At 39.4% G+C, this 26090-nt stretch overlaps 2 protein-coding genes across 8 annotated transcripts in view; one reads left to right on the forward strand and one right to left on the reverse strand.

The window, feature by feature from the left end:
* The window catches only part of wu:fc38h03 (acetylcholinesterase collagenic tail peptide), a 761412-nt gene that overhangs the window by 707116 nt on the left and 28206 nt on the right, over positions 1 to 26090 (reverse strand). The window lies entirely within an intron of this gene.
* Positions 6321 to 25426, forward strand: wipf3 (WAS/WASL interacting protein family member 3). Of its 2 annotated transcripts, none has more exons than XM_049475998.1 (8): positions 6321 to 6646; positions 13218 to 13300; positions 14337 to 14469; positions 15368 to 15526; positions 16451 to 17188; positions 18201 to 18341; positions 19325 to 19426; positions 23275 to 25426. In XM_049475998.1, exons 2-8 carry the CDS (start codon positions 13235 to 13237, stop codon positions 23313 to 23315), a joined length of 1380 nt encoding a protein of 459 aa, XP_049331955.1. In that variant the 5' UTR covers positions 6321 to 6646; positions 13218 to 13234; the 3' UTR covers positions 23316 to 25426. The 2 variants fall into 2 exon arrangements, with proteins under 2 accessions (XP_049331955.1, XP_049331954.1); XM_049475997.1 differs by having other exon boundaries at positions 6322 to 6646; positions 18198 to 18341.

Here is a 26090-nt window from a genome sequence, read left to right on the forward strand (position 1 = left end):
CATTTTTGCAGGATATAAGAAAAATTGGTTGCAATATATCACATGGTTTAAACACAACCCAAACAAGCCACTTCTGACACCAATCTTTATCTAACAATACTTTATTAGATAGCGCATTACAAATTAATAACCCTTAGTGGATTATACATAGCCAAAATTCATACCCCCCCCCCCCTCCCAAACTATTATATCATATCACACAGTAATACAGTAATCTTACAATGAAATTAACAGTTATTTTATTTTGTATTGTTGCCAAGATAGAAATACACCAGAAACCAGGCACTGTCTTACCTCCAGCAAGTTTTTGCATATTTTTAAAATTAGTATAAAAATTCTAAAAGTATATATATATATATATATATATATATATATATATATATATATATATATATATATATATATAGAGAGAGAGAGAGAGAGAGAGTACAAAATTATTTTTTGCAGGGTGAAAACGTTAGAATAATGCTAAAGCGAAATTTAAAGATTTAAAGGAAAGTCTCACAGAACTGTCTGGTGTGTTCGCACTCCCTTAAGCCTACATTATCTACTACTATCTTAAATTCCTTCGCAAAGCTGAAGTAGATAGAAACTCACTCTGTAGGGAATTGCTTACATTCTAAACATTTGATAATACACATTTTTGCAGGATAAAAGAAAAATTGGTCTATTTTTTCCTTGAAGTGGACTCTGCAGACTTCATTTTATTTTATTTTATTTTATTTGTTTTGCCTTAAGGAGCTACAGTGCTGGACTCGTGCTATTGTGCTTTGAAGGACTACTCCAATGAACATATATACTCCAATGGACATATATGAAGATGAAATATATATATATATATATATTTCCACATATAGATATATATATAGATAGATAGATATGAAGACAGAGTTGCCATAGTTGCTACAATGCAGAGAAGCAGAGAGAAGCAGCAGAAATGTGCCTCTACTGGACGCTTTATATTTTAGTAATGTTTACAGAATGTATTTTGAATATATTTGTTTTATGAAGGATTTTATATTATAGAAAAAATATATATATATATACATGTATTATATTTGTATGAAGGCAGTACTATAATAACATTGTGTGAAGGATATGTTTATAGGTAAATGAAAATTGCGATGAATCACTTAAGTGCTGTGATGCTTCGATGTACCTGCTAACAATTAATGAAGGATGATCAAATTGTGATCAAATTTGGCTCATTTATTGACAATTCAGTTATATTTTATTTATATTTTGTGTTAAACAAGACTCTAAAATTAGTTAAATGGAAAACATCTATTTAGTGAATAAATTAAATGTAATATATAAATGTGTGTCCCAATTCTGTACTGAACATTAATATTATAATATACAGTAATACAGTATATATTTTATATATTTTATAGTAAAAATATTAATGCAGGATTGGTAGTTAATACACAAAATATACTGAAACAGGCTGATAATGAGGGCATTTACATACCTGACAGGTGACAGGTGAGCCTCACACCTGCTATTGTAATCAGCTGTTAAACTCTGTAATTAAACTCTAACAATGCTGTGGATTATAATAAAGGTCATGTATTGAGGCGCGCTGGCTGTGATGGTGTTTAGAGGACAGTGCTGGCTGTGAGAGTGTGCAGGTGAGTGTGCAGGTGAGTGTGCAGGTGAGTGCACAGGTGAGTGCACAGGAAAATGTACAAGTTAGTGTAGAGGCAAACGTAGAGGTGAGAGTACTGGTGAGTGTACAGATGAGTTCATGTGAGTGCGCAAGTGAGTGTTTAGATGAGTGTACTGGTGAGAGTACAGGTGAGTATACTGGTGAGAGTGCACAGGTACAGTGCCTTGCAAAAGTATTCACCCCCTTGGATTATTTCCCTATTTTACTACATTACAACCTGTATGTATTTTTTTTTATCTGAATTTAATGTGATGCATCTGCACAAAATAGCCTACGTTTTAGAAGTGAAATGAGAAAAATATATATATGTATATAAAGAAAATATGAAAATAAAAAACTGAAAATTGGCATGTGCATATGTATTCACCCCCTTTGTTATGAAGCCCCTAAAAAGTTCTGCTGCAACCAATTACCTTCAGAAGTCACATGCTTCAATCTAAGTGTCACATGATCTGTCAGTATATACACACCTTTTCTGAAAGGCCCCAGAGGCTGCAGCACCATTAAGCTAACCAAACAACACCATGAAGACCAAGGAGCTCTCCAAGCAAGTCAGGGATAAAGTTGTAGAGAAGTATAAGTCAGGGTTGGCTTATAAAAAAATATCCAAATCTCTGATGATCCCCCGGAGCACCATCAAATCCATCATCATCAAATGGAAAGAACATGGTACCACAACAAACCTGCCAAGAGAGGGCCGCCCACCAAAACTCTCAGCCCGGTCAAGGAGGGCATTAATCAGAGAGGCAGCACAGAGACCAAAGGTAACCCTGAAGGAGCTGCAGAGTTCCCAAGCAGAGACTGGAGTATCTGTTCATACGACCACAATAAGCCGTACACTCCATAGAGTTGGGCTTTATGGAAGAGTGGCCAGAAAAAAACATTTACTTACAGGCAAAAATAGGAAGGCTCGTTTCGAGTTTGCAAAAATGCATGTGGGAGACTCCCAAACTGTATGGAGGAAGGTACTGTGTTCAGATGAGACCAAAATTGAACTTTTTGGCCACCAAGGAAAACGCTATATCTGGCGCAAACCCAACACATCTCATCACCCCAAGAACACCATCCCCACAGTGAAACATGGTGGTGGAAGCATCATGCTGTGGGGATGTTTTTAAGCAGCAGGGACTGGAAAACTGGTCCGAGTCGAGGGGAAGATGGATGGTGCTAAATACAGGGATATTCTTGAGCAAAACCTGTTTACGTCTGTAAGTGATTTGAGACTAGGGCGGAGATTTACCTTCCAACAGGACAATGACCCAAAGCATACTGCTAAAGCAACACTTGAGTGGTTCAAGAGGAAACGTGTAAACATATTGGAATGGCCCAGCCAAAGCCCAGACCTTAATCCAATTGAGAATCTGTGGTCAGACTTGAAGATTGCTGTTCACCAACGGAAACCATCTAACTTGAAGGAGCTGGAGCAGTTTTGCCACGTGGAATGGGCAAAAATTCCAGTGGCAAGATGTGGCAAGCTCATAGAGACTTATCCAAAGCGACTTGCAGCTGTAATTGCTGCAAAAGGTGGCTCTACAAAGTACTGACTTACGGGGGTGAATAGTTATGCACACTGATGTTTTCAGTTATTTTGTCCTATTTGTTGTTTGCTTCACAATAAAAAAAATGTAGATGTAGTAAGTTGTATGCATGGTCTGTAAATTAAATGATGCAGACCCTCAAATATTCCCTTTGAATTCCAGGTTGTGAGGTAACAAAATGTGAAAAATGTAAAGGGGGGTGAATACTTTCGCAAGGCCCTGTAAATGTACAGGTGAATGTACTGGTGAGTGTTCAGGTAAATGTACAGGTCAGTGTTTAGGTGAGAGTACTGGTGAGTGCACTGGTGAGTGTTCAGGTGATTGTGCAGGTTAGTGTTCTGGTGAGTGTACAGGTAAATGTATAACTGAGTGTACAGGTGAGAGTGTATAGGTGAGTGCACTGGTGAGTGTAAAAGTGAGTGTACAGGTGAGAGTGTACAGGTGAGTGCACAGGTAAATGCACACGTAAAAGTACAGGTGAGTGCACTGGTGAGTGTACAAGTGATTGTACAGGTAAATGTATAGCTGAGTGTACAGGTGAGAGTGAACAGGTGAGTGCACTGGTAAGTGTACAGGTGAGAGTATACAGGTAAGAGTGTACAGGTGAGTGTTCAGGTGAGAGTGTAAAGGTGAGTGCACAGGTAATAGTACAGGTGAGTGTTCAGGTAGGTGCACTGGTGAGTGTACAGGTGAGAGTGTACAGGTAAGTGCACAGGTAAATGCAATGGTAAAAGTACAGGTGAGTGCACTGGTGAGTGTACTGGGCGGGGCAGTAATGATGATCTGAGATACAGTATTTAAAGCTGTCAGTGTGTCTGATGGACGCCACGTCGCCTCAGGCTGTCATCTTTAGACCTGACCCACCCTGAGTCTCAGCATTCCCTCTCTCTCTCTCTCTCTCTCTCTCTCTCTCCCTCTCTCTCTCTCTTTCTCACTCTCTCTCTTACTCTCTACTTCTCTCTCTTACTCTCTACTTCTCTCTCTACCTCTTTATTTCTCACTCTTACTCTTTCGATTTCTCTCTTTCTCTCTACCGCTCTGTCTCTGGTCAGAGATGCAGCCAAGAGGCCCATAATCACTCTGGAGGAGCTGCAGAGATCTACAGCTCAGGTGGGAGAATCTGTCCACAAGACAATGACATACAGCTCTGGAAAAAATGAAGAGAGCACTTCAGTTTCTGAATGAGTTTCTCTGATTTTGCTTTTTATAGGTTTATGTTTGAGTAAAATGAACATTGTTGTTTTATTCTATAAACTACAGACAACATTTCTCCCAAATTACAAACAAAAATATTCTCATTTACAGCATTTATTTACAGAAAATGAGAAATGACTGAAATAACAAAAAAGATGCAGAGCTTTCAGACCTCAAATAATGCAAAAAAAAAAAAACAAGTTCATATTCATAAAGTTTTAAGAGTTCAGAAATCAGTATTTGGTGGAATAACTCTGGTTTTTAATCACAGTTTTTCATGCATCTTGGCATCATGTTCTCCTCCACCAGTCTTACACACTGCTTTTGGATAACTTTATGCTGCTTTACTCCTGGTGCAAAAATTCAAGCAGTTCAGTTTGGTGGTTTGATGGCTTGTGATCATCCATCTTCCTCTTGATTATATTCCAGAGGTTTTCAATTTGGTAAAATCAAAGAAACTCATAATTTTTAAGTGGAGCTGTATAAGTCATGCACTCCACAGATCTGGCCTGTATATGTATATATATACGTAACTGTATGTAATAAGTAATGAGATGCTTTATATATTTTTAAGAAGCTCAAACAACTCATGTGACCAAAACTGAATGCAGTTGCATACTGGTACATACTCATGTTTCTCCAGGTATATATTATTTTGTAATTTGCAATCTGTGGAACTCACTCAAATTAAGTATTTAGGTGTAGAAATGAAACTACATCTCTGTTTTTTTGTGTGTGTGTCTCTCTCTCTCTCTCTCTCTCTCTCTCTCTCTCTCTCTCTCTCTCTATCTATCAGGACACCTTAAATAGACTCCCTGCTGGGAAGCTATCTCTGGATTTACACAACACCAGTGGGGGTTATCTACTTATCAGCTAAAACACACTTATATGTTCTATATATACTATGCAAAACCTGTGATGTGTAAAATTGCTGGACATGCAATGTTGGATTTTTCCCCACACTTACCAACACCTTAGCAACAACTTGGCTTACCCTAGCAGACACCTAACAACACCTTAGCAACCACTTGGAATACCATAGTAACTGCCTAGCAACACAGCTCTACTAAACTATATTTACAACATCCACTGCAGTAAAATATTGTCATTTAGAGCACTTATTTGCAGAAAATGAGAAATGGCTGATATAAGAAAAAAAGATGCAGAGCTTTCAGACCTCAAATAATGCCAAGAAAACAAGTTCATATTCATAAAGTTTTAAGAGTACAAAAAAAATCTATATTTGGTGGAATAACCCTGGTTTTTAATCACAGTTTTCATACATCTTGGCATCATGTTCTCCTCCACCAGTCTTACACACTGCTTTTGGATAACTTTATGCTGCTTTACTCCTGGTGTAAAAATACAAGCAGTTCAGTTTGGTGGTTTGATGGTTTGTGATCATCCATCTTCCTCTTGATTATATTCCAGAGGTTTTCAATTTGGTAAAATCAGAGAAACTCCCACTTACAAACACCTTAGCAACAACTTGGGTTGCCCTAACAGACACCTAACAACACCTTAGCAACCACCTGGAATACCATAGGAACTGCCTAGCAACACATCTCTAAACTAAATTATATTTACAATATCCACTGTAGTACTTACACTGCTACGATCTATCTATGCATCCATCCATCCATCCATCCATCCATCCTTCTATCTATTTAATGCAGTATTCATTAGAAGGGGTGTCCACAAACATGTGGACATTGTACTCCGTGTTTATCTTTAGTATTAATTACAGTAATTATTAATTATCTATTAATTATGTTAGTAAAGAGTAATACTCTCACTCTGTTACTCTGCACTTGTTGAAGGCAGCACCGGGTTACTCCAGAGCTCCGCCCAATTTTGAGGACTCATTTGCATGCGGCGTGACGCTGGTGCGCTCGGAGCGCGCGGTGGAGTCCAGAGCGAGCAGAGCGCGCGCGCATAAAGGGGCGCAGGCTGTCCCCGCGGCTCGTGCGGGCTCGTGAGCTCGGTTCGGTGTGTTCTGGGTGGGTTTGAGGCGGGTTCTGGTTCTGCTGAGCTGAAATGAGCTCGAGAAATGGGATTATTATTACAGGAAGGGTAAAGTGAGAGAGTTTAGCCGCACTGAGGAGAAGCTAATTTTAACCCTGTAACACTATCCGCTGCGGGGACACTGTCTACTGCTGGGACACTGTCTACTGCGGGGACACTGTCTACTGCTGGGACACTGTCTACTGCGGGGACACTGTCTACTGCTGGGACACTTACTGAGGTAAGGGTAAATTTAGTTTTGAACCTACTTCAGTAGATCAGACTGTATAAATACACTGTTATAATCACACTGTCTTTATTTATAAAGAGACTATATTAGAAATAAACTATTAGATTAGGCATGATATATTGTTCCAGAAATAATTGCGATAAACAATATTATTGTCATTTTATAAGCCCTATCCGGACAGGATTAGTTTCTCAGGAGGTTCTGGGGTAATTTTCTCTTTTATCTGGGTTTCTCTCCTCTGTGATTTTATTCACGTCCAGAACAACCATGTAAATGTGTTTTTCTCAGACGTCCTCTGAAAAAATTACAAGCTGAATTATCTACTGTTTTTTTAGGACACTGTCTACTGCTGGGACAAGGGTAACTTTAGTTTTGAACCTACTTCAGTAGATCAGACTGTATATATATAAATATATACACTGTTATAATCAGACTGTCTTTATTTATAAAGAGACTATAATAGAAATGAACTAGAAGGATTAGTCTTGGCACGATATATTATGATATATATTGTTCCAGAAATAATTGCGATAAACGATATTCAGACAGGATTAGTTTCTCAGGGTGTTCTGTGGTACTTTTCTCTTTTATGGGGGTTTCTATCCTCTGTGATTTTATTCCCGTCCAGAACAACCATGTACGTGTTTTTCTCAGACGTCCTCTGAGAAAATGACAGGCTGAATTATCTACTGTTTTTCTCTGAACTCTGTGCTCCTCCGGTAATTTTAGACCCGTCCGGACGCACATCTCTGAGTTTCGTCTAAATAGCTATTTGTCCACTGCCACACACCGTAATTACACTTTGGATACTGCGTTGCCACGGAGATACACATTAAAAACACAACAGCGAGTGGAAATGGAGGAGCTACTGAACGTGATGAGGTCATGTGACCGAGAAAAAAGCCTAAACACTCACTATTCCTCCAGTTTTTACAATTGCAGTCCGGATGCAGGAGGTTTATCACTTAGTAAAAGTGTGATATATTTTGTCTGTAAAATAGTCTGTAGAGATCTATAGGCACCTCCAGTCCCTTCCACTGTGTTATAATATCACTGACAATTGGCTGTGAAATATAGTAAAAAAATAGTAGAAATGGTGTGAAAAGTATCTTCGTTTATTACTCTGCAGGTTTAAAATACTTGTAGAAGTTGAAGCATCAACTCAAGCTTTTTACTCTTTAAGTAAAATTGTTTAAAAAAATACTGGTTTCAAAACTACTTAAAGTATAAAAGTAAAAGTAATGTAAGGAGAAAAAATAAAGCCATTAAGAACAAAAGCTTAGGCCACGCCCACAGAGTCCTATAGTGCACTACCACCCCCCCCCCCTCCCAAAAAAAACATTTTTCTAAAAGCTAAACATTAAAATGTTAATGTTGATAATATAATTTAGGATTTTGCACTAGGCTGTTCCCTAATGTTTCAGCTGCATATATGCCCCATTGTAAATTAATGCAATGCATAGCTGCATCAGCAGCAGTTCAAAAAGGGGTGGAGTCTGACTTCACATGTATCGGAGGAGGCATGTGCTAGTCTTTACTCTCCTGGTGTTGGAGCATCACTAGTGATAGGGTTCTAATGAATGAGTTGGGTAATTGGCCTGGTAAATTGGGGAGAAAATGGGATAAAAAAAAATCCAACTTTTGCTGAGAGTTTGAACTTTTCCTACTTAGAACACAGAAATCCATGAAATTGCACCATCCTACGCGGTATGTGTGTTCTGTTTAAATGACCTTTGGTTAGACAACATTTTAGACTGCTGACTGGTTCCAACACAAATACACCTTCTTTCCCTTATATACAGCTCTGGAAAAAAATAAGAGAGCACTTAAAAATGATGATTTTCTTTTATTTTACCAAATTGAAAACCTCTGGAATATAATCAAGAGGAAGATGGATGATCACAAACCATCAAACCACCAAACTGAACTGCTTGAATTTTTGCACCAGGAGTAAAGCAGCATAAAGTTATCCAAAAGCCATTGGCATAGGAACCGGTGGAACATCAGAAATAGGTGGATTTGTCCCCCAAAAATGAACACAAATAAACTTTTATTTTGTAAGCGCAACGAAACCTGCACCCCCGCCATGAAAAGCACCCCCTCTCGAGAGCATTCTTTGAATTAAACTTTTTATCAATTTTGTTAAGAAGAGAGGGGGTGCTTTTCCTGGCGGGGGTGCATATTTAGGCATTACTATGGTGCTGAAATCAATCAACACATTATATATATATATATATATATATATATATATATATATATATATATATATATATATATATAATTCAGACATTGCGTGCATAATAATTTTTTAACAGCAGTAATTGTGATGTGGAGTTGTAACATTTAGGTTATAAAGTCACCTTTAGATGGATTTAACAAAAAAACAATTTTCTTTGTGATTAACTGTCACTATAGAGTGGGCTTTGATTCATTGTAGCAAATGTTTCCCCCCTCAATATCAAACCCGCTCCTACGCCTTTGCCAAAAGCAGTGTGTAAGACTGGTGGAGGAGAACATGATGCCAAGATGCATGAAAAAAACTGTGATTAAAAACCAGGATTATTCCACCAAATATTGATTTCTGAACTCTTAAAACTTTATGAATATGCATCTCTTCTCTGCATCTTTTTTCCAGAGCTGAATATTTAATATACAGTATTACACACGGTTTTATATCATGTATGATTTTCCGCATGGGTCCTCCAGCAGAACGCTGTGTGTGAGCAGCATGGTGTGTGTTTTAATGAGACTCGAGGGAGGTGATGATGATGATGTTGATGTCGTCAGGTTCAGGTTGTTAGGAGGCGGATCTGCTGCTGCTTCTTTAGATTTGACACAATGAGCTTCAGTTTCAGCTTCAGATATTCCCTCCAGTTCCAGAGTTTTACCTCAATACAATATAAAACACAGGATATCCTCTGATCTGTAATCTAACTCTCTGCTCTAAAACACGGGTTATACAGGAGTCTAGCTAGTAAAAGAAAATATTCACAAAAATGAGTCGATCAGGAAAAGCACCGTGTCTACATCAACCCGTGAATTAGTATTCATGGCCCCGCCCACCTCGCCTCGAGACCGCCCACAGGCAGAGCTGAAGCCGGGCAGCAACGCTGCCTCGTCAGATAGTAGCTAAATAACAGCGCTAGAAACAGCATAGCAGTTCATTCCTGTATTATTTGTGTGAATAACACATCAGTGTTTATATACTTTACCCAGTAATTCAGAGCTAAGAAACAAATGGTTAGAATTAGTCTATGGAGGAAAAACACCACCAGCCAAGTACAACTGCGATAGGTAGGTGTTTAGATGTTTAGAACAGTTCCAGGTTGGATTTTTACTTACTGGACCTGGACTTTACCCACCTCTGTGTGTAAATAGGATTTAAATAGTTTAAATAGGATCTCCGGTGGATTCTGTGTTTTACAGAGACTCTAAGACTAGGTCAGTGGCTGAACTGCACTTAGCAGGGCATTATTACACATGTTGTAAAGTAACATATAACATTGGAAACACTGTTATTAGTGTAAAAATGTCTTTTTAATTTTAAAAAACTCTTTTCTGTCTCACTGCCTCTTGGTGTCACAGTGCTTTTAACCAATCAGAGGCGATATGTTTGCATGTATGAAAAAAAAATGGGAAAGGGAAAAAATAAGAGACCACTTAAAAATTAAGAGTTTTTTTATTTTACCAAATTGAAAACCTCTGGAAAAAATATAATCAAGAGGAAGATGGGTGATCACAAGCCATCAAACCACCAAACTGAACTGCTTGAATTTTTGCACCAGGAGTAAAGCAGCATAAAGTTATCCAAAAGCAGTGTGTAAGACTGGTGGAGGAGAACACAAAGAGATGCATGAAACTGTGATTAAAAACCAGGGTTATTCCGCTAAATATTGATTTCTGAACTCTTAAAACGTAAGCCATTTCTCCTAATTTTCTATAATAAATGCTCTAAATGAGAATATTTTTATTTGGAATTTGGGAGAAATGTTGTCTGTAGTTTATAGAATAAAACAACAATGTTCATTTTACTCAAACATAAACCTATAAATAGCAAAATCAGAGAAACTGAAGGGGTCTCTTCTCTTTTGCTACCACTTGTTTTGCCACTTTCACTATATTCTATGAACAAACCGGTATGAATTTCAGCTTCATGCTCTCAAAAACATGCAGTACTTGTTTTCCCAATCACACATTCCTGTCTAATTTATACTTAAATTAACTTAAACCCCGAACATTCCCCTCGTTAAGCAGCTGTTAAAGGACAGTGCGGTTCCTCAGCTCAGCTATGTGTTTACCAGCAGCCTGTATCACTGCTAGCTCTGAGAACCGTGGGCTGACCTGAGGTCAGGCAGCTACACTTCCCCAACAACAGCCTCCATTGTTGGATCCTGATCTCTCCGGCTCTCAGAAGAAGCTCAGTTGAAGGACTGATCCCGGCTCAGGGCTGAGGGCTGAGGGCTGAGGTTACGGCCTTAAGGGAGCTTCTGCACGGATCTCCCCAAGACCTTTATACCGGTTATTGTGGCAGAAGCTGCTGGTTTTACCCTGGAGAGGAAGCAGGATTCCTGTTGGCCGCGTTTGATGGGCGAATTTCCTGCCAAGCAAAACCCGGAATCTCCAGTAGAACTGCGGCGTGAAGAAACAATAGACTTTAGCATGCGGTGAACTTTTGTGCTGCTGTATGGAAACAGTGTGTAACAGTGTGGAGAAAATATCATTATGACGATATATTATTATCGAAACATGGTGTCAACCATGGATAATTTTGTTGAAACAAATCAATCAATTAGAGACTGATATCCCATGACTTTTGGCATGTCAGCTTTTCATGCAATATCACATAATATAATAATAAAACATTGTTTCATATATTATAGGGGTACATGTTTTACCCAGTAATTCAGTGCTAAGAAACAAATGGTTTTACTTTCTGGACCTGGACTACCCACCTCTGTGTGTGAGTAACTATAGGTTTAAATAGGATCTCCGGTGGATTTGGTGTTTTACTCTGAGAGACTCTAAGACTAGGTCAGTGAATGAACTGCACTTAGCAGAGCATTATTACACATGTTGCAAAGTAACATATGACATTGTAAAGACTGTTATTAGTGTAAAAATGTCTTTATTTTAAAACGTTTCTAACTGTTGTTTGTCTCGCTGCCTCCTGGTGTTGCACTGCTGTAAACCAATCAGAGGCGTTATGTTTACCAAATTAAAAAAACCCTCTGAAATATAATGACAATATATCGTATATATTTTTAATTGGTAATATATTATTATCGAAATATGACATCAAATATGGATATTTTTATTGAAAAGAATCAATCAGTTTTGATACTGCTACCCCATGACTTTTGGCATGTCAATTTTTAATATAATATCACATAATATAATAATAACAACACATAATTTAATGTAATTTAATGTATTATAGTGCTATTCTGTAAACCATGTTTGCATTCATAAGACATAAAGTTCATTGGCTATGTTAAAATCCATGTGTTGTTATAATGTTATAGTGTATTTCCCACTTATGTGTACCTATAACAAAGATTGATAATTATCATATTTGCCACACTAGTAAGGAATAGAGGAGTCACCATGTTTTCCTTTTAATTCAGCAGGTCTCGCCGCTGGGTGGTGAACGAGCTAGTGCTTAGCGCGGTTAGAGGCTAGTGCTAATGGTGTTCCACCAGTGCTAGCCTGGGGTTAGCAGCAGGCTACAGGCTGATAATACTCACTTCTGAACAGCATAAGAGCTAGCGCTTAGCATGGTTATAGACTAATGCTAATGCTGCTCCAGCAGTGCTAGCCAAGGTTACAGCAGGCTTTAGTCTGATATACTCACCTCTGAACGGCGAAAGAGGTAATGTTTAGCACAGTTAGCGGCCCTTGTGGTTCATATAGTGTCGTGAGTAAACCCCGGACACTACATAGGAGCTTTGTGTTCACTCCTTGTTCTGATTGGATAAAAAGTATGTGTTTTATACAATTTTATACAGTTTTCTTAAAAATGTTAAAAATTGCAATGCAGCTCTGGAAAAAAATGAAGAGAGCACTTCAGTTTCTGAATCAGTTTCTCTGATTTTGCTATTTATAGGTTTATGTTTGAGTAAAATGAACATTGTTGTTTTATTCTATAAACTACAGACAACATTTCTCCCAAATTTCAAATAAAGTATTATCATTTAGAGCATTTATTTACAGAAAATGAGAAATGGCTGAAATAACAAAAAAATGCTCAGAAAGAGAGTTCAGAAATCATCAATATTTGGTGGAATAACCCTGGTTGGTTTTTAATCACAGTTTTCTTCATGCATCTTGGCATCATGTTCTCCTCCACCAGTCTTACACACTGCTTTTGGATAACTTTATGCTGCTCTACTCCCGGTGCAAAAAATCAAGCAGTTCAGTTTGGTGGTTTGATGGTTTGTGATCATCCATCTTCCTCTTGATTATATTCCAGAGGTTTTTAATTTGGTAAAATCAAATAAACTCAGCATTTTTACGTGTTGGCAATAAAAAGCTCTATATTTGATCATATTTCTGTATTTTACAGGTTTTTTAAGGTCAGCCATGCCTGTCCCTCCCCCTCCCCCACCCCCAGCACCTCCACCACCTCCACCACCAGCTCAGCTACAGGTAACACACACACACACACATTAATACACACTCAAACCAACAGATAATCCACAGATCAGCACAATACACACACAACATGAACACTTTAACAGATACACACACCAGCTCATCACCACCACCCTCCTGCCAGCCACCTGCACACACTTACATTATTAATTACAGATAAAATTACGCACACACACACACACACACACACACTGGGGCAGACGGCGCTCAGTGGTGTCACATTTTCAGAGCTGAGTCTCCACAGTCTCTCATGTTTAATTCATGCTAAATGCTTTGAAACCTCTCAGTACAGCGCCCCCTCTGATCACTCGGTATCACAGTTTTTATTATTTTAAAATGTTCTATACTGTAAATTAATACTAAAATCATCCAAACTATGAGGAAAAACATATAAAATTATTAAGTGTTAAACAAACCAGAATATGTTTTATATTTAATTTTTCTCAGTCAGTTGTATGAGGTAGAGTCACCTGGGATTCAGGCTTTCAGTTAACAGCTGTGCTGAACTCATCAAGAGTTAATTACTTGAATTTCTTGTCTCTTAATGTAAAGTTTGAGAGCATCAGTTAAAGTAAAGTAGTGAAGAGGTAGAGTTACAGGTATACAGTGAATAGTGAATATTTGAGTAATGTTCGAATCCAGATTATGAGAAGCAAGAAATGCTCAACTAATTCATCCAAAAGGAAGAATCTCAGTGCTCAAGTGCAGGTGCCGCAAAGACTATGAAAAACAACATTAACATAGTGATGGAACTGGCCCTCATCAGGGCGACCCCAAGAAAGAAAGGAAGAGCAAGAGTTTCCTCTGTTGTACAGGATAAGTTTATCAGAGTTTTCAGCCTCAGAAACTACAAGTTAACAAACAGCTCCCCAGATAAGAGTATCTAAAAGCTTCTTCACAGAGTATTTTAGTTTGTTTAACACTCTTTTTAAGTTACTACATGATTCCTTATGTGTTCCTTCATAATCTGATAGATCACTTCACTATTCATTTACATATATATATATATATATATATCTCTTTTTCTCAGTCACTCCCAGACCCTGTTAAAGCCCCGCCCTCAGAAGGGGGCGGGCGCAGTGCTCTGCTGGCGGATATACACAGAGGAATGCGTCTGAAGAAGGTCTCTCAGGTGAACGACCGCAGCGCACCTGTCTTCCACTGTGAGTCACATTACATCACTTCCTGTTAACCCCGCAGGATGAAATACGGGACGTATGCAGGTGTGATGGATCACAGTATAAACCAATAGGGAGTCGGGACGGTATATGTTTATACTTTTCTACAACCAATCACAATCAGATTCACTCTATCTGGATGAAGAGATTTATCTGGATAACCTACATTTATGCTTAAGTAACGAAACACAGTATTTGGGCTTAGTTACTGAAGTCCTCTGGAAAATATCCCGAGAAAAACAGCAAAACAACAATAATCGGCCCTTTAATCAGGCATTTAAACTGCTTTTTTAAAGGTAAATAAGAGCGTTTTCTGTTTTTCTGGGATTAAAAGCCTGAATTCAGCTGTAACTGGAAATATCTGCACTGCTAAACTGTGCTGGACTGAGGTGCACAGCTTTCCACACCTGCTCACGTTTACGAGCACGTGCCCAACCATGTGGATGATGGAGGCCATGCGTGAAGTTCAATCATGTTTACTCCTGCGACCCCCAAATTTTGTTTTTACTTTTTCTGCCCCAATTCAGTTCGTTTTAATTCGTTTTTAGAGTGGGTTTTACTAGTTTTTGTTAGTTTTTCTTAGTGTTTTCTGTCGTTATTTTGCGGCTAGCTGGAGACTGTAAACAGAAGTAACTTATAAATAAATTAACAAACACGAAAATGAAGGCAATTCTATCTTTCATTTCAGTTTAGAGATAAAACGAATCTGAGATGAATCTGTTAACTTATTCAGCACAACACCTAGAAAAAAGGCGAATCAGTGTTGAGTATAGGGAGACTCCGCCCACACAGGTGATAATAACAGGAAGTAGTAAAGTCGTTTAGTCACTCAAACTTTGTTATTCACTGGTTTGTGTGTGTACGTTCTCTCTTCGCACCACAGCTCCCAGTAAAGCGAGTGGTGTGGACGGTGGTGGGAATAATGGGGGGAGTTCTGGGGGACTCCCGGCACAGGGACCCACTCTGAGTGGGCTGTTCGCTGCAGGATTTCCTGTCCTCAGACCGGTGGGACAAAGAGACAAGATCCAACACCACAGTCCAGGTACTGCCAGCTATACCAATACACACTAATACACATCGATACACACTGATACACACCGATACACACCGATATGTACTAATACACACACAATACACACTGATGCACGCTAATACATGCTAATACACACTGATACACACTAATACATGCTAATACACACTGACACACACTGCAGTATTGATTAAAGATTAACATTACCATCTAGGTATGTATCTCAGTTTCAGGGTGTTAGCAGTCTTCTTATAGCCTTGGCCATATTTATGAAGAGCTTCTCTTCTTTCTCACATCCTCAGAGAGTTCTTTGCTATGAGGTGGCATGTTATATAACCAGTGACCAGTTTGAGAAAATTTCACCCAAAACAGCAAATTTAACACACCTGCTCCCCATTTACACCTGGTGTCATGTGACTCATCACTAAGTTATTTTATAAATTTACACTGTTATACTGTAGCTGTACACCGACTACTTTACACTGTATCAAAATGTCACATGAAAAAAAAATCATAACATATTTAAATATAATTATTTAAAGTAATGTGAGGGGTGTGGACACTTTGGTGAGATACTGTTATTTGTGTTGATTTTCTCCCAATTTTCTGATTGAAATAATATTAATTATGACTCTTTAAATGTTTTCAAAAACTGGACTTCGCATAATAATTTGGAAAAAGATTTAATTTTTTTTTTTTCAAAATATAAATAAAAGCATTTTCCAGTATCACTAGGGTCAGATGGAATTACATCAACGCTAAAATATAATCACAAACAAACAAAAATGTCAAGTGCATAATAATCTGGAACATGATGTAAAGAAATAAAAATTATATGGAGCTAGAAATAGAATAAATGAAAAATAAAAAGTATGTAGTGATGAGCAATTGATGATTGTTTGTTTGTTTGTTTGTTTGTTTGATTGTTCTCCTCAGTGTCTCGATCTGGTTCTTCTGCAAGTCTGAAGCAGCCCCTGTGGAACGTCCCGTCTCAGGGGGACAGTTTACGGCGCAGCACCCCCGACCTGTCCCCGTCCCACAGAGCGCTAGAAAGAACCGCCTCTTTAACTAAACCACGCCCCGCCTCCTCCTACACGGCCCCGCCCTCCCCCAGCCAGCCAGCTCCGCCCAGCCTTAAACCTCCAAGCCCCGCCCCCTCCACCATGCCCCCGCCCCCTCCTCCGCCCCCACTCTCACTCTACCCCGAACGCTCCACCTGCAGACCCCCGCCCCTCCCTACCTGCCCGCCCCCCCCTCCCCCGCCCCAGATCACCAAACCCACCTGGCTCCCTGTCCAATCACACTACATCCCCATGCCCACGACTCCGCCCCCTCCTCCTCCACCCTCCGTCCCTCCGTCCGCGCTCCCTCCTGATAGGTCGCCCGGGTTCTTCTACGCCCCGCCCCTTTCTCCAGGTGTGTTGGACGTGAGGTTCGGGAGCTTCAGGGACGCTCAGGGTCAGTTAGGATCTCCTCCTCCACCTCCTCCACCCCCCCTACCTGCTTCATTCTCCCCCAGTCTTCCCTCCTCCCTCCCCCCGACTCCGCCCCCTCTGCCCCCTAAAGTACCCGCCGTGCCCCCGCCCACCTACAGACCCGCAGTGCCCCCTCTGCCCCCCTCCTACCCCTGTACTGCACCCAGCCGGAGACCCCCCGCCATACCCAGGACTGCAGGTACCAAGATAATTGTTAAATGTTACAGTTAACGTTCTGTTCAGTTAACATCTGTCAAATGTTCTAGATGTTCTTAAAACGTTTTTATTTGATGTCTCTTAATGCTCTGGTAACGCTGCTGCAGCTTCACATATGTCATCGTTTCTATTGTGTCTTGAATGTTAGTATTTGTTGAGCTGGGAGCGCTTTGTTAGAAAGGTTGTAAAAACGTTGTGATGTAAAACATTATTACATCACACATTTTTAGAACGTTCCTGGAACATTATTAATGCCATGCTACGTTCTTTTTTTATGAATGTTCTGCTAACATCTATGCAAAGTCACCCTTTTAATGTTTTAATTTGAAGGTTTCCACAATGGTAATAATCGTCTGGCTGAAAATGTTATGTGAGAAATGTTTTGATAACGTTGTGGTGCAAATCTTAAAAAACATTTTTATTTAGCTTTTTTTTTAACATTCTGGTAACGTTCTGCATCATCATTTGTGTCGTTGTTTTATTTTAAGTTTTGGGAATTTTTCTTTTTGAATGTTTGCATAATGTTAGGATTTGTCTAGCTGCAAACGTTATGTGAGGAAGTTGTAATAACTTTGTGATACAAACCATTATTACATCACAGGCTAAACTTCTGGAAACCTTTTTAAAGCATTGCTAAACGTTATTTACAGAAAGTTGTCTGGATGTATTTTTTTATGAATGGGTTTTATGGGTTTTAAGTTTTTAAAATGTTTTTAAATTAAAAGTTTTGGGAATGTTAATTTTTCCATGAAGTTAGTATTCGTCCAGCCGGAAAGAATATGTAAGAAACGTTCTATTAATGTTGTGATGCGGTGTGACGTTTTGGTAACATCTCTGCAACATCCTTTGTGTAAATGGTTTCATTTTTAGTTTTGGGATTGTTGCTTTTAACATTTTAGAATTAGCTTTTTTATTGCAGCGCTGATTGAAACAGGTCATGGTGTTTTTACCTGAGCTCAAACAAGGTGTTTTCTAACCATGATTAACTGTAGCAGGTGCTGGACGTTTGGCTCCTCCCCCTGCCCCGCCCGCTCGCTCTCCTACAACTGAATTATCCAGCAGAATCCCGCCTCCTCCTCCACCTCTTCCTCCAGCTCCGCCCAGCTCCATCAGGAACGGACACCTTTACAGCCTTGGTATAAAAATGACCTTATTCTAAATCATAATTCATAACTCTGTAAATACAGGGGTTGGCAATGAAACTGAAACACCTGTCATCAGTTTAGTGTGGGATTTTAGGTTTCATGGCTAAATTGGAGCAGCCTGGTGATCAATCTTCATTAATTGCACATTGCACCAGTAAGAGCAGAGTGTGAAGGTTCAATTAGCAGGGTAAGAGCACAGTTCTGCTCTAAATATTACAATGCACACTATAACATTATGGGAGACATACCAGAGTTCAAAAGAGGACACATTGTTGGTGCACGTCTCGCTGGAGCATCTGTGACCAAGACAGCAAGTATTTGTGATGCATCAAGAGCCACGGTATCCAGGGTAATGTCAGCATACCACCAAGAAGGACCAACCACATCCAACAGGATTAACTGTGGACGCTGTAAGAGGAAGCTGTCTGAAAGGGATGTTCGGGTGCTAACCCGGATTGTATCCAAAAAACATAAAACCACGGCTGATCAAATCACGCAGAATTCAATGTGCACCTCAACTCTCCTGTTTCCACCAGAACTGTCCGTCACCACAATACATTATTGAGCTCTAAAACCAGGTGTTTCAGTTTTTTGTCCAACCCCTGTACCTGTACATGCAATTACTTAGCAACACTCTCTACTAAACTACTAAACATCATAATATCTGCCAAAAAAATAGCAATATCTTTACAACACTGTAGCACTCGCCTTGCAACCACCAACCAACACCATCGCAACCACCTGGGATACCATAGTAACCATATACTGTTGCATTAACCTAGCAAATCCAAGGGCCACATGTAGCATTAACTTAGACACATTACTTATTGTATTATTATTAAGTATATTGATGAATATATGAATCATTTGGTTGATGTGGTTCTAGGTGTTGATTCAGTATAACATTAACAATAAAGTTGAATTGAATTGAATTGAATTGTATTATTTACTGTATTTTATTCTTTTTTTTCCAGATGACTTTGAGTCTAAGTTTCAGTTCCACCCGATCGAGGACTTCCCTCCTCCTGAAGAGTTCAAACCCTTCCCCAGAATTTACCCCAGCAAAGAGAACCGAGGTACAGCACTCTCTATCTCACTCTCTATCTCACTCTCTATCTCACTCTCTATCTCACTCGCTATCTCACTCTCCCTCTCACTCTGTCTCTTACTCTCTATCCCACCCTCTCTCTCACTTTCTCTCACTCTCTATCTCACTCTCTATCTCACTCTTTATCTCACTCTCTATCTCACTCTCTATCCCACCCTCTCTCTCACTCTCTCTCACTCTCTATCTCACTCTTTATTTCACTCTCTATCCCACCCTCTCTCTCTCTCTCACTCTCTCTCACTCTCTATCTCACTCTCTGTATCACTCTTTATCTCACTCTCTATCTCACTCTCTATCCCACCCTCTCTCTCACTCTCTCTCACTCTCTATCTCACTCTTTATTTCACTCTCTATCCCACCCTCTCTCTCTCTCTCACTCTCTCTCACTCTCTATCTCACTCTCTGTATCACTCTTTATCTCACTCTCTATCTCACTCTCTATCCCACCCTCTCTCTCACTCTCTCTCTCACTCTCTATCTCACTCTCTATCTCACTCTTTATCTCACTCTCTATCCCACCCTCTCTCTCACTCTGTCTCTCCCTCTATATCTCACTCTCTATCTCACTCTCTATCCCACCCTCTCTCTCACTCTGTCTCTCCCTCTATATCTCACTCTCTATCTCACTCTTTATCTCACTCTCTATCTCACTCTCTATCCCACCCCCTCTCTCACTCTGTCTCTCACTCTCTATCTCACCCTCTCTCACTCACTATATCTCACTCTCTATCTCACTCTCTATCTCACTCTCTATCTCACTCTCTATATGTCACTCTCTATATCTCACTCTTTATATCTCTCTCTCTATCTCGCTCTTGTTTGCTGTAGGAAACACTTTCTAGGACAGTTTAGATAGAAGAAAAAAAGAGGAAATTCTTTTGTGTTGTGCTGAAATCTGACTCCCCTTGGTTGTCAGGTGCGTTACGCTGTTGCACTCATTCTGCTGTGGGACTAACCTGCACTCGGATAGAGACACACTCTGGCAGGGAGGCAGAATTCAGCACAACACCTGTAAAAAAGAAAACTCAACTTAATGACATCATTCTACACAGCAAAAAAATGGAGAGCTGACCCAGTTGACTCTCAAAGTGAAAATTTAACTTATTCGCATTTAAATGGTGTTCAGTGTTGGAGTTATTTGACAGCAGTGGCGTGCAGTTAATATAGTGGGTGCCCCTTCTGCTAATTTCTGTTAATTTATAAAATAAATGCTTATAGTTTGCAATAACTATAATATATATTTCCTGATTAAAAATGATGTAATTATTAACATGCACTTATTGTCACCCCTTCTCTGAAGGGTTAAAAGGGCCTTACTGCTCACCACTGATTGACAGAATTCAATATTTTTGTGCTAATCCAAATGTCCAGCATAATTTATTTGCATAATGGGCGTGCCCACCAATCGTAACTTATTATCAGTGTGTAGTCTTGCCCAGCAGGGCTACCTTCCATTGGGTATTCCATTATATTTATATAATGGTTGTTTGCCTATCCAACCAATTTCCGTACTGTAAATTGTGACAAAGTGTTGCCTAAAGTTTCCATACAATGGAAAAATACACTGGCATATACTTGTTGAGTAAGGAATTGATAAATAGTACAAAAATAGTATAAGGTGATGATGTCACAGAGGCTTTTATTGTCATTACATCTAAATACAGGTGTGAGTTCCAGTTTCGAGTCAATCAAATCTTTAAAAAGGGTAGATGTAGTATAGTGGTTGTCACGCGCTTATCTTTAAACACTGTGTACAGCTGTTGTTCATACCTTGGTCCAGATGAATGAAGATGTTGAAGATGGAGGTAAGTAGGCCACAAGCAGGTAAGTAGCAGGCAGGCAGAGGGAGAGGGGCAATGGCATGCAGGCAGGCAGGCAGGCAGCAGGGAGAAGGGAGAGGGGAAGTGGCAGGCAGGCAGGCAGCAGGGAGAAGGGAGAGGGGAAGTGGCAGGCAGGCAGGCAGCAGGGAGAAGGGAGAGGGGAAGTGGCAGGCAGGCAGGCAGCAGGGAGAAGGGAGAGGATATAGGCAGCCAAACAGGTGCTACACAGTGAAGCAATCCAAATTGTTTGTTATCCAACTAATGCAAAGTAAACCAAATATAAAGACTCAACATAAAGAAGTTTAAAGAATAAACTTAAGTAATTATTTTTCCAAGTTCAAAGGCTTCCAAATATTCAAGCTTAAAGTGGTTAAAGCGGTAAAAAACTATATCACTACAACCCTTTTCTTTGTCTAACTGAGACTGTCTACTAAGTGAGAGGCAGCCATCTTTACCTGGTCAGGTGACCAAAAACTGTGTCAAAATAAAAGTCCATGGCCTGAGGCCAGCAAACCAAAGTAAGTTAACCAAAATAAGAATTTAATCTAAGGAAACTAAAACTGGCTCCAACAACAGGTACACAGTACAATAAAATTATGTTCCTCCGGAACCATAGTGCAATATAGAATAACAATACAGTATAGACAGCATAGTGCAAACGTGTAACGAATGCGCAACAAAGAACCATTAAGAGAATTAGTACATTCTTTTTGCAAGTTTAAAGCTGTGCGAGGTGTACTTTTCCCATCATTACGATAGCAAAGACGCACTGACATACCCTAAATCAAGCTGCACAAATAAAAATCAATTTAGCAACAATTAAAATAAAAAAGCTCTATGTATTGTTTCCAAAATGGTCGCTGCGACTGATTGCGTCGCCAACAGGGATGTAGTAAAGCTGCGCCGTTAAAATAGCAATCCACCAAAGTCAGAGCACCCCTGGCTCTTAAAGGAAATGATGAGCAATAGACACGATAATTGGTTTATTTCACATTACGACTAAATTCAACCACACCCATGATTAATTAAGATAATTGGTACATCAGTAGCCTGTTGTTTGCATTTCGAGCCGTGCAAGGTGTACTTTTCCCGTCGTTATGATAGCAAAGACACACTGACACGCCCTAAATCAAGCTGCACAGTGCACAGTTGACGACTTTCGCTTATAGATCACTAAAATTGGGCATTTCTCTCTATCTCACTCTTTAACTCACTATCTATCTCACTCTCGCTCACTCTCTCTCTTACTCTATATCACTCTTTATCTCACTCTTTATCTCATTCTCTATCTCACTCTCTCTCTTACTCTCTATATCAATTTTTAACTCACTCTCTCTCACTTTCACTCTCTCTCACTCACTCACTCTCAGAGTGAGATAGACTGATCGCGACTGATCGCGCCGCCAACAGGGATGTAGTAAAGCTGCGCCATTAAAACAGCAATCCGCCAGAGTCAGAACACACCTGGCTCTTAAAGGGAATGGCAATTGACATGCTAATTGGTATATTTATTTCATGTTACATCCAAAATCAACCACACCCATGATTAATTAAGAGAATTGGTACATTAGTAGCCTTTCGTTTTTCGTTTCGAGTCGCGCAAGATGTACTTTTCCCATAGTTATGATAGCAAAGATACACGGACACGCCCTAAATCAAGCTGCACAGTGCACTGTTGACGACTCTTGCCTACAGATCACTAAAATTGGGCCTGTCATGTCCTGAGGGATAGTTTCGCTTCATCTTCTGATCTTGATATGAGATACTAAACTCTCTCTATTTTGATAAATAGGGCCGGGTGTCGAAATTCCACACCAAAAAGGTATCAAAAAGATTTTTGATACTTTGCATTAAAAACGTGCATAAACACGGTAAACACAGTGCAGTTAAGTTGCAATTTAGAAAAAGGTTTCGAACATTTTAATGTGATACCCAGACCTATTGAAGTGAGGGCTCTGAGCTGGATTTAATTCCAGATTAACTCTTTTCCCAACAGTGATATCCCAGCTTCCTGGAATGAGAAGCTACATGAGATGATGTGGACGGATGCCTCGTGTGGTGCTAATCTTCATCAGACCCCTTCACTGATGAAGACAACGGTCTGAACCATCTTCAAATCATCTTCAGCTGATCTCTGACACTGTGAGCAACATCACCTCAGACTCGTACTTTTCATTGTTCAATGAAAAGCATCATCTCAATGCTGACCAAAGCCTCAGATCTTGTCCTGGAACAGCCCTCGCGTTCCTGTTCGACCTCCATATTTCTTTACGGACATGTAGACGTCTCCTCAACATCACTAAACTGTGTGACAACTAATGTTTTATTGTTCTAATGATGTATGTGTCTGTTTGCCTGTTTTTAGTATATAACTATTAAAAAGGCATCTATAAAAGATCATTCAAAATATTATCACTATTTTACACCCTTTACAAGGCGCGTCTCAATGCTCATTGCTATCTTACACATTGCCAACAGTGTATTTTCACTCCTTCCTCCTGCCTGGTTTAAATAGCAGCAGAGCTTCTGAATATATCTACACTGATGGGCGTGGTGTTCTGATTATGAAATGAGGTGTGTTCAGGTACATTTCTGGAGTTTTATCTTGTTTATCTTGGCAACAGAAAACACAGGAGCTCCACTGACTGAATACAACCTAGACAGACGCCAACAGCCAGACGTTCATTGCTATCTTGGCATTGCTTTTCCCGTAAATGAGCTGCTGGAGCTCCTTCACAGCGTCAACCAGCAGCTCAGTTTCCTCTGCTGAGAAGAGTTTGTTGGACACGTCCAGGTAGCTGCACCGTTAAAATAGCAATCCACCAAAATCAGAGCTCACGTGACTCTTAAAGGGAATGATGAGCAAGAGACACTCTGATTGGCTTATTTCAGGTTACGCCCAAAATTAAACACCCATGATTTTTTGTGCATATAGAGTCACACAAGTTGTACTTTTCCTGCCGTTACGATAGCAAAGACATTCAGACACGCCCTAAATCAAGTTGAATTTTGCACAGTTGAAACGCTCGACAATAGATCTCTAAAACAGGGTCCTGAAAGTTCAAATTTTTGTGTATTTTTAGACAAGAAACTTTATTTTTTCGAAAGAAAACTTTATTTTTAAAGTCGAGGACTAATAATAACCACATAGACTAACTGAGAATATTGAGAATGGCACAAATAAAACCAGACAAAGGACTTTTATTTTGTATACTATCAGTATACAATAGACTGTTTGTGTGATAGTGTGTGTGAGTGTGTGTGCAGCTTTTTTGTCTCATGTGTCTCATAAAATATATATATTTTACAATACATTCGACTTTCTGTTTGTTCTGAGTTTCTGTAAGACTTTATTTGGATGGTTGTTGGTGGTGCATTGTGAATTTTTTAAACTATCAATAAACAAATTTAATATTTCTTTAATACAGCAGAACTTTAAGTTATATTTAAAATACCATATTTTTACAGTATAAGGTGCACTTAAAATCTTTCCCTTTAACTTTCCCAAAAATCATCAGAGCTCCTTATAATCTGGTGCTTCTTATGTATGAATTCTACCAGTCAGGTATTAAGGCGCAGTAAAGTAGCATTAGCATTAGCCGCTAACCACACTAGCTTTTTCTCTTTTACCATTCAGAGGTGAATATATTGGACTGTAGTCTGTGTGTTTACCGTGTTAAAACAAGCTACGTGGTAAGAACCGCTAGCTAATATTGCCCTGGCTCACCAGAACACGCTGTGTGTATCGCTGTTGACTTGCATTTACTAGTGGTTAGCCGCTAATGCTAATGCTGCTGCACCCAGCCTTAGTGGAAATCTGGAAATGTTAGCTTACTGTAAATAGACAGAAGCACTTTACTTACCCAAATAAACAGTTTTCAGGAGAGAAATGTGTGTAAATTAACATCCAGAGCTTGTTTAACTTATATAATGCACCTTATAATGCAAAATATACGTTATTCTTTATGGAATATAATGCTATATATTAAAACTTCCACTTTTTGGGGTTGTTTTATGGTTATAGAGAGTAAATAGAGAACTTGAATTTCTTGTCTCTTAAAGTGTTTGAGAGCATCAGTTAAAGTAAAGTAGTGAAGAGGTAGAGTTACAGGTATACAGTGAATAGTGAATATTTCAGTAATGTTCTAATCCAGATTATGAGAAGCAACAACTACTCAACTAAATAAATAAAAAAATACTTTAAAGTATCAGTCTGTATTATTGTATTGCTAAACTGAACGCAGAAGTATTTCTGAGTGGAGAAGAATATGGATAAAATATAGTGTTTAATGGTACCAGTGTGCTAAAACCAACATCCCTGCTAATCCTTATAATATATTTATTCTAAAAAATGGGGTTTTGGGTCACTTTTTGCGTGAGTTCTTCTTCTTCTGGCCACGTGACACGTCTTTACGTACTCACGTCACACGTTCAGCCTCTAAAAGAGGATCCTGCTCAGTTTTATTGAACGCGAGCGGCTGGTGGAGCAATGGAGACTTCAGAAGAGGAAACTCAGAGCTCAGTAGCTCCTCCATTCACTCATAGTGAAACCAAAGAAACGAAGGAGTGAAGCTTCTAACTGAGCTCTCTCTCTCTCTCTCTCTCTCTCTCTGACTGAACATAACCTGGAATCGTATTCATCCGCTCTGAAAGGAGACCGCATCACAGCCGCCCAGTTTAAAATGATTCTTCCGTGTGCTCAGTGCAATTACCCATTCTTACCAGAGAGGGCGCTAAATCCCCCAAATACCAAAATTGTCCCTGTTGTTTTATTGTTGTAAAATTTATGGACATCAGCTTTCAGAAAAAAAA

Source organism: Astyanax mexicanus, chromosome 3 (genome assembly GCF_023375975.1).
Source record: "Astyanax mexicanus isolate ESR-SI-001 chromosome 3, AstMex3_surface, whole genome shotgun sequence".
Taxonomy (NCBI): domain Eukaryota; kingdom Metazoa; phylum Chordata; class Actinopteri; order Characiformes; family Acestrorhamphidae; genus Astyanax; species Astyanax mexicanus.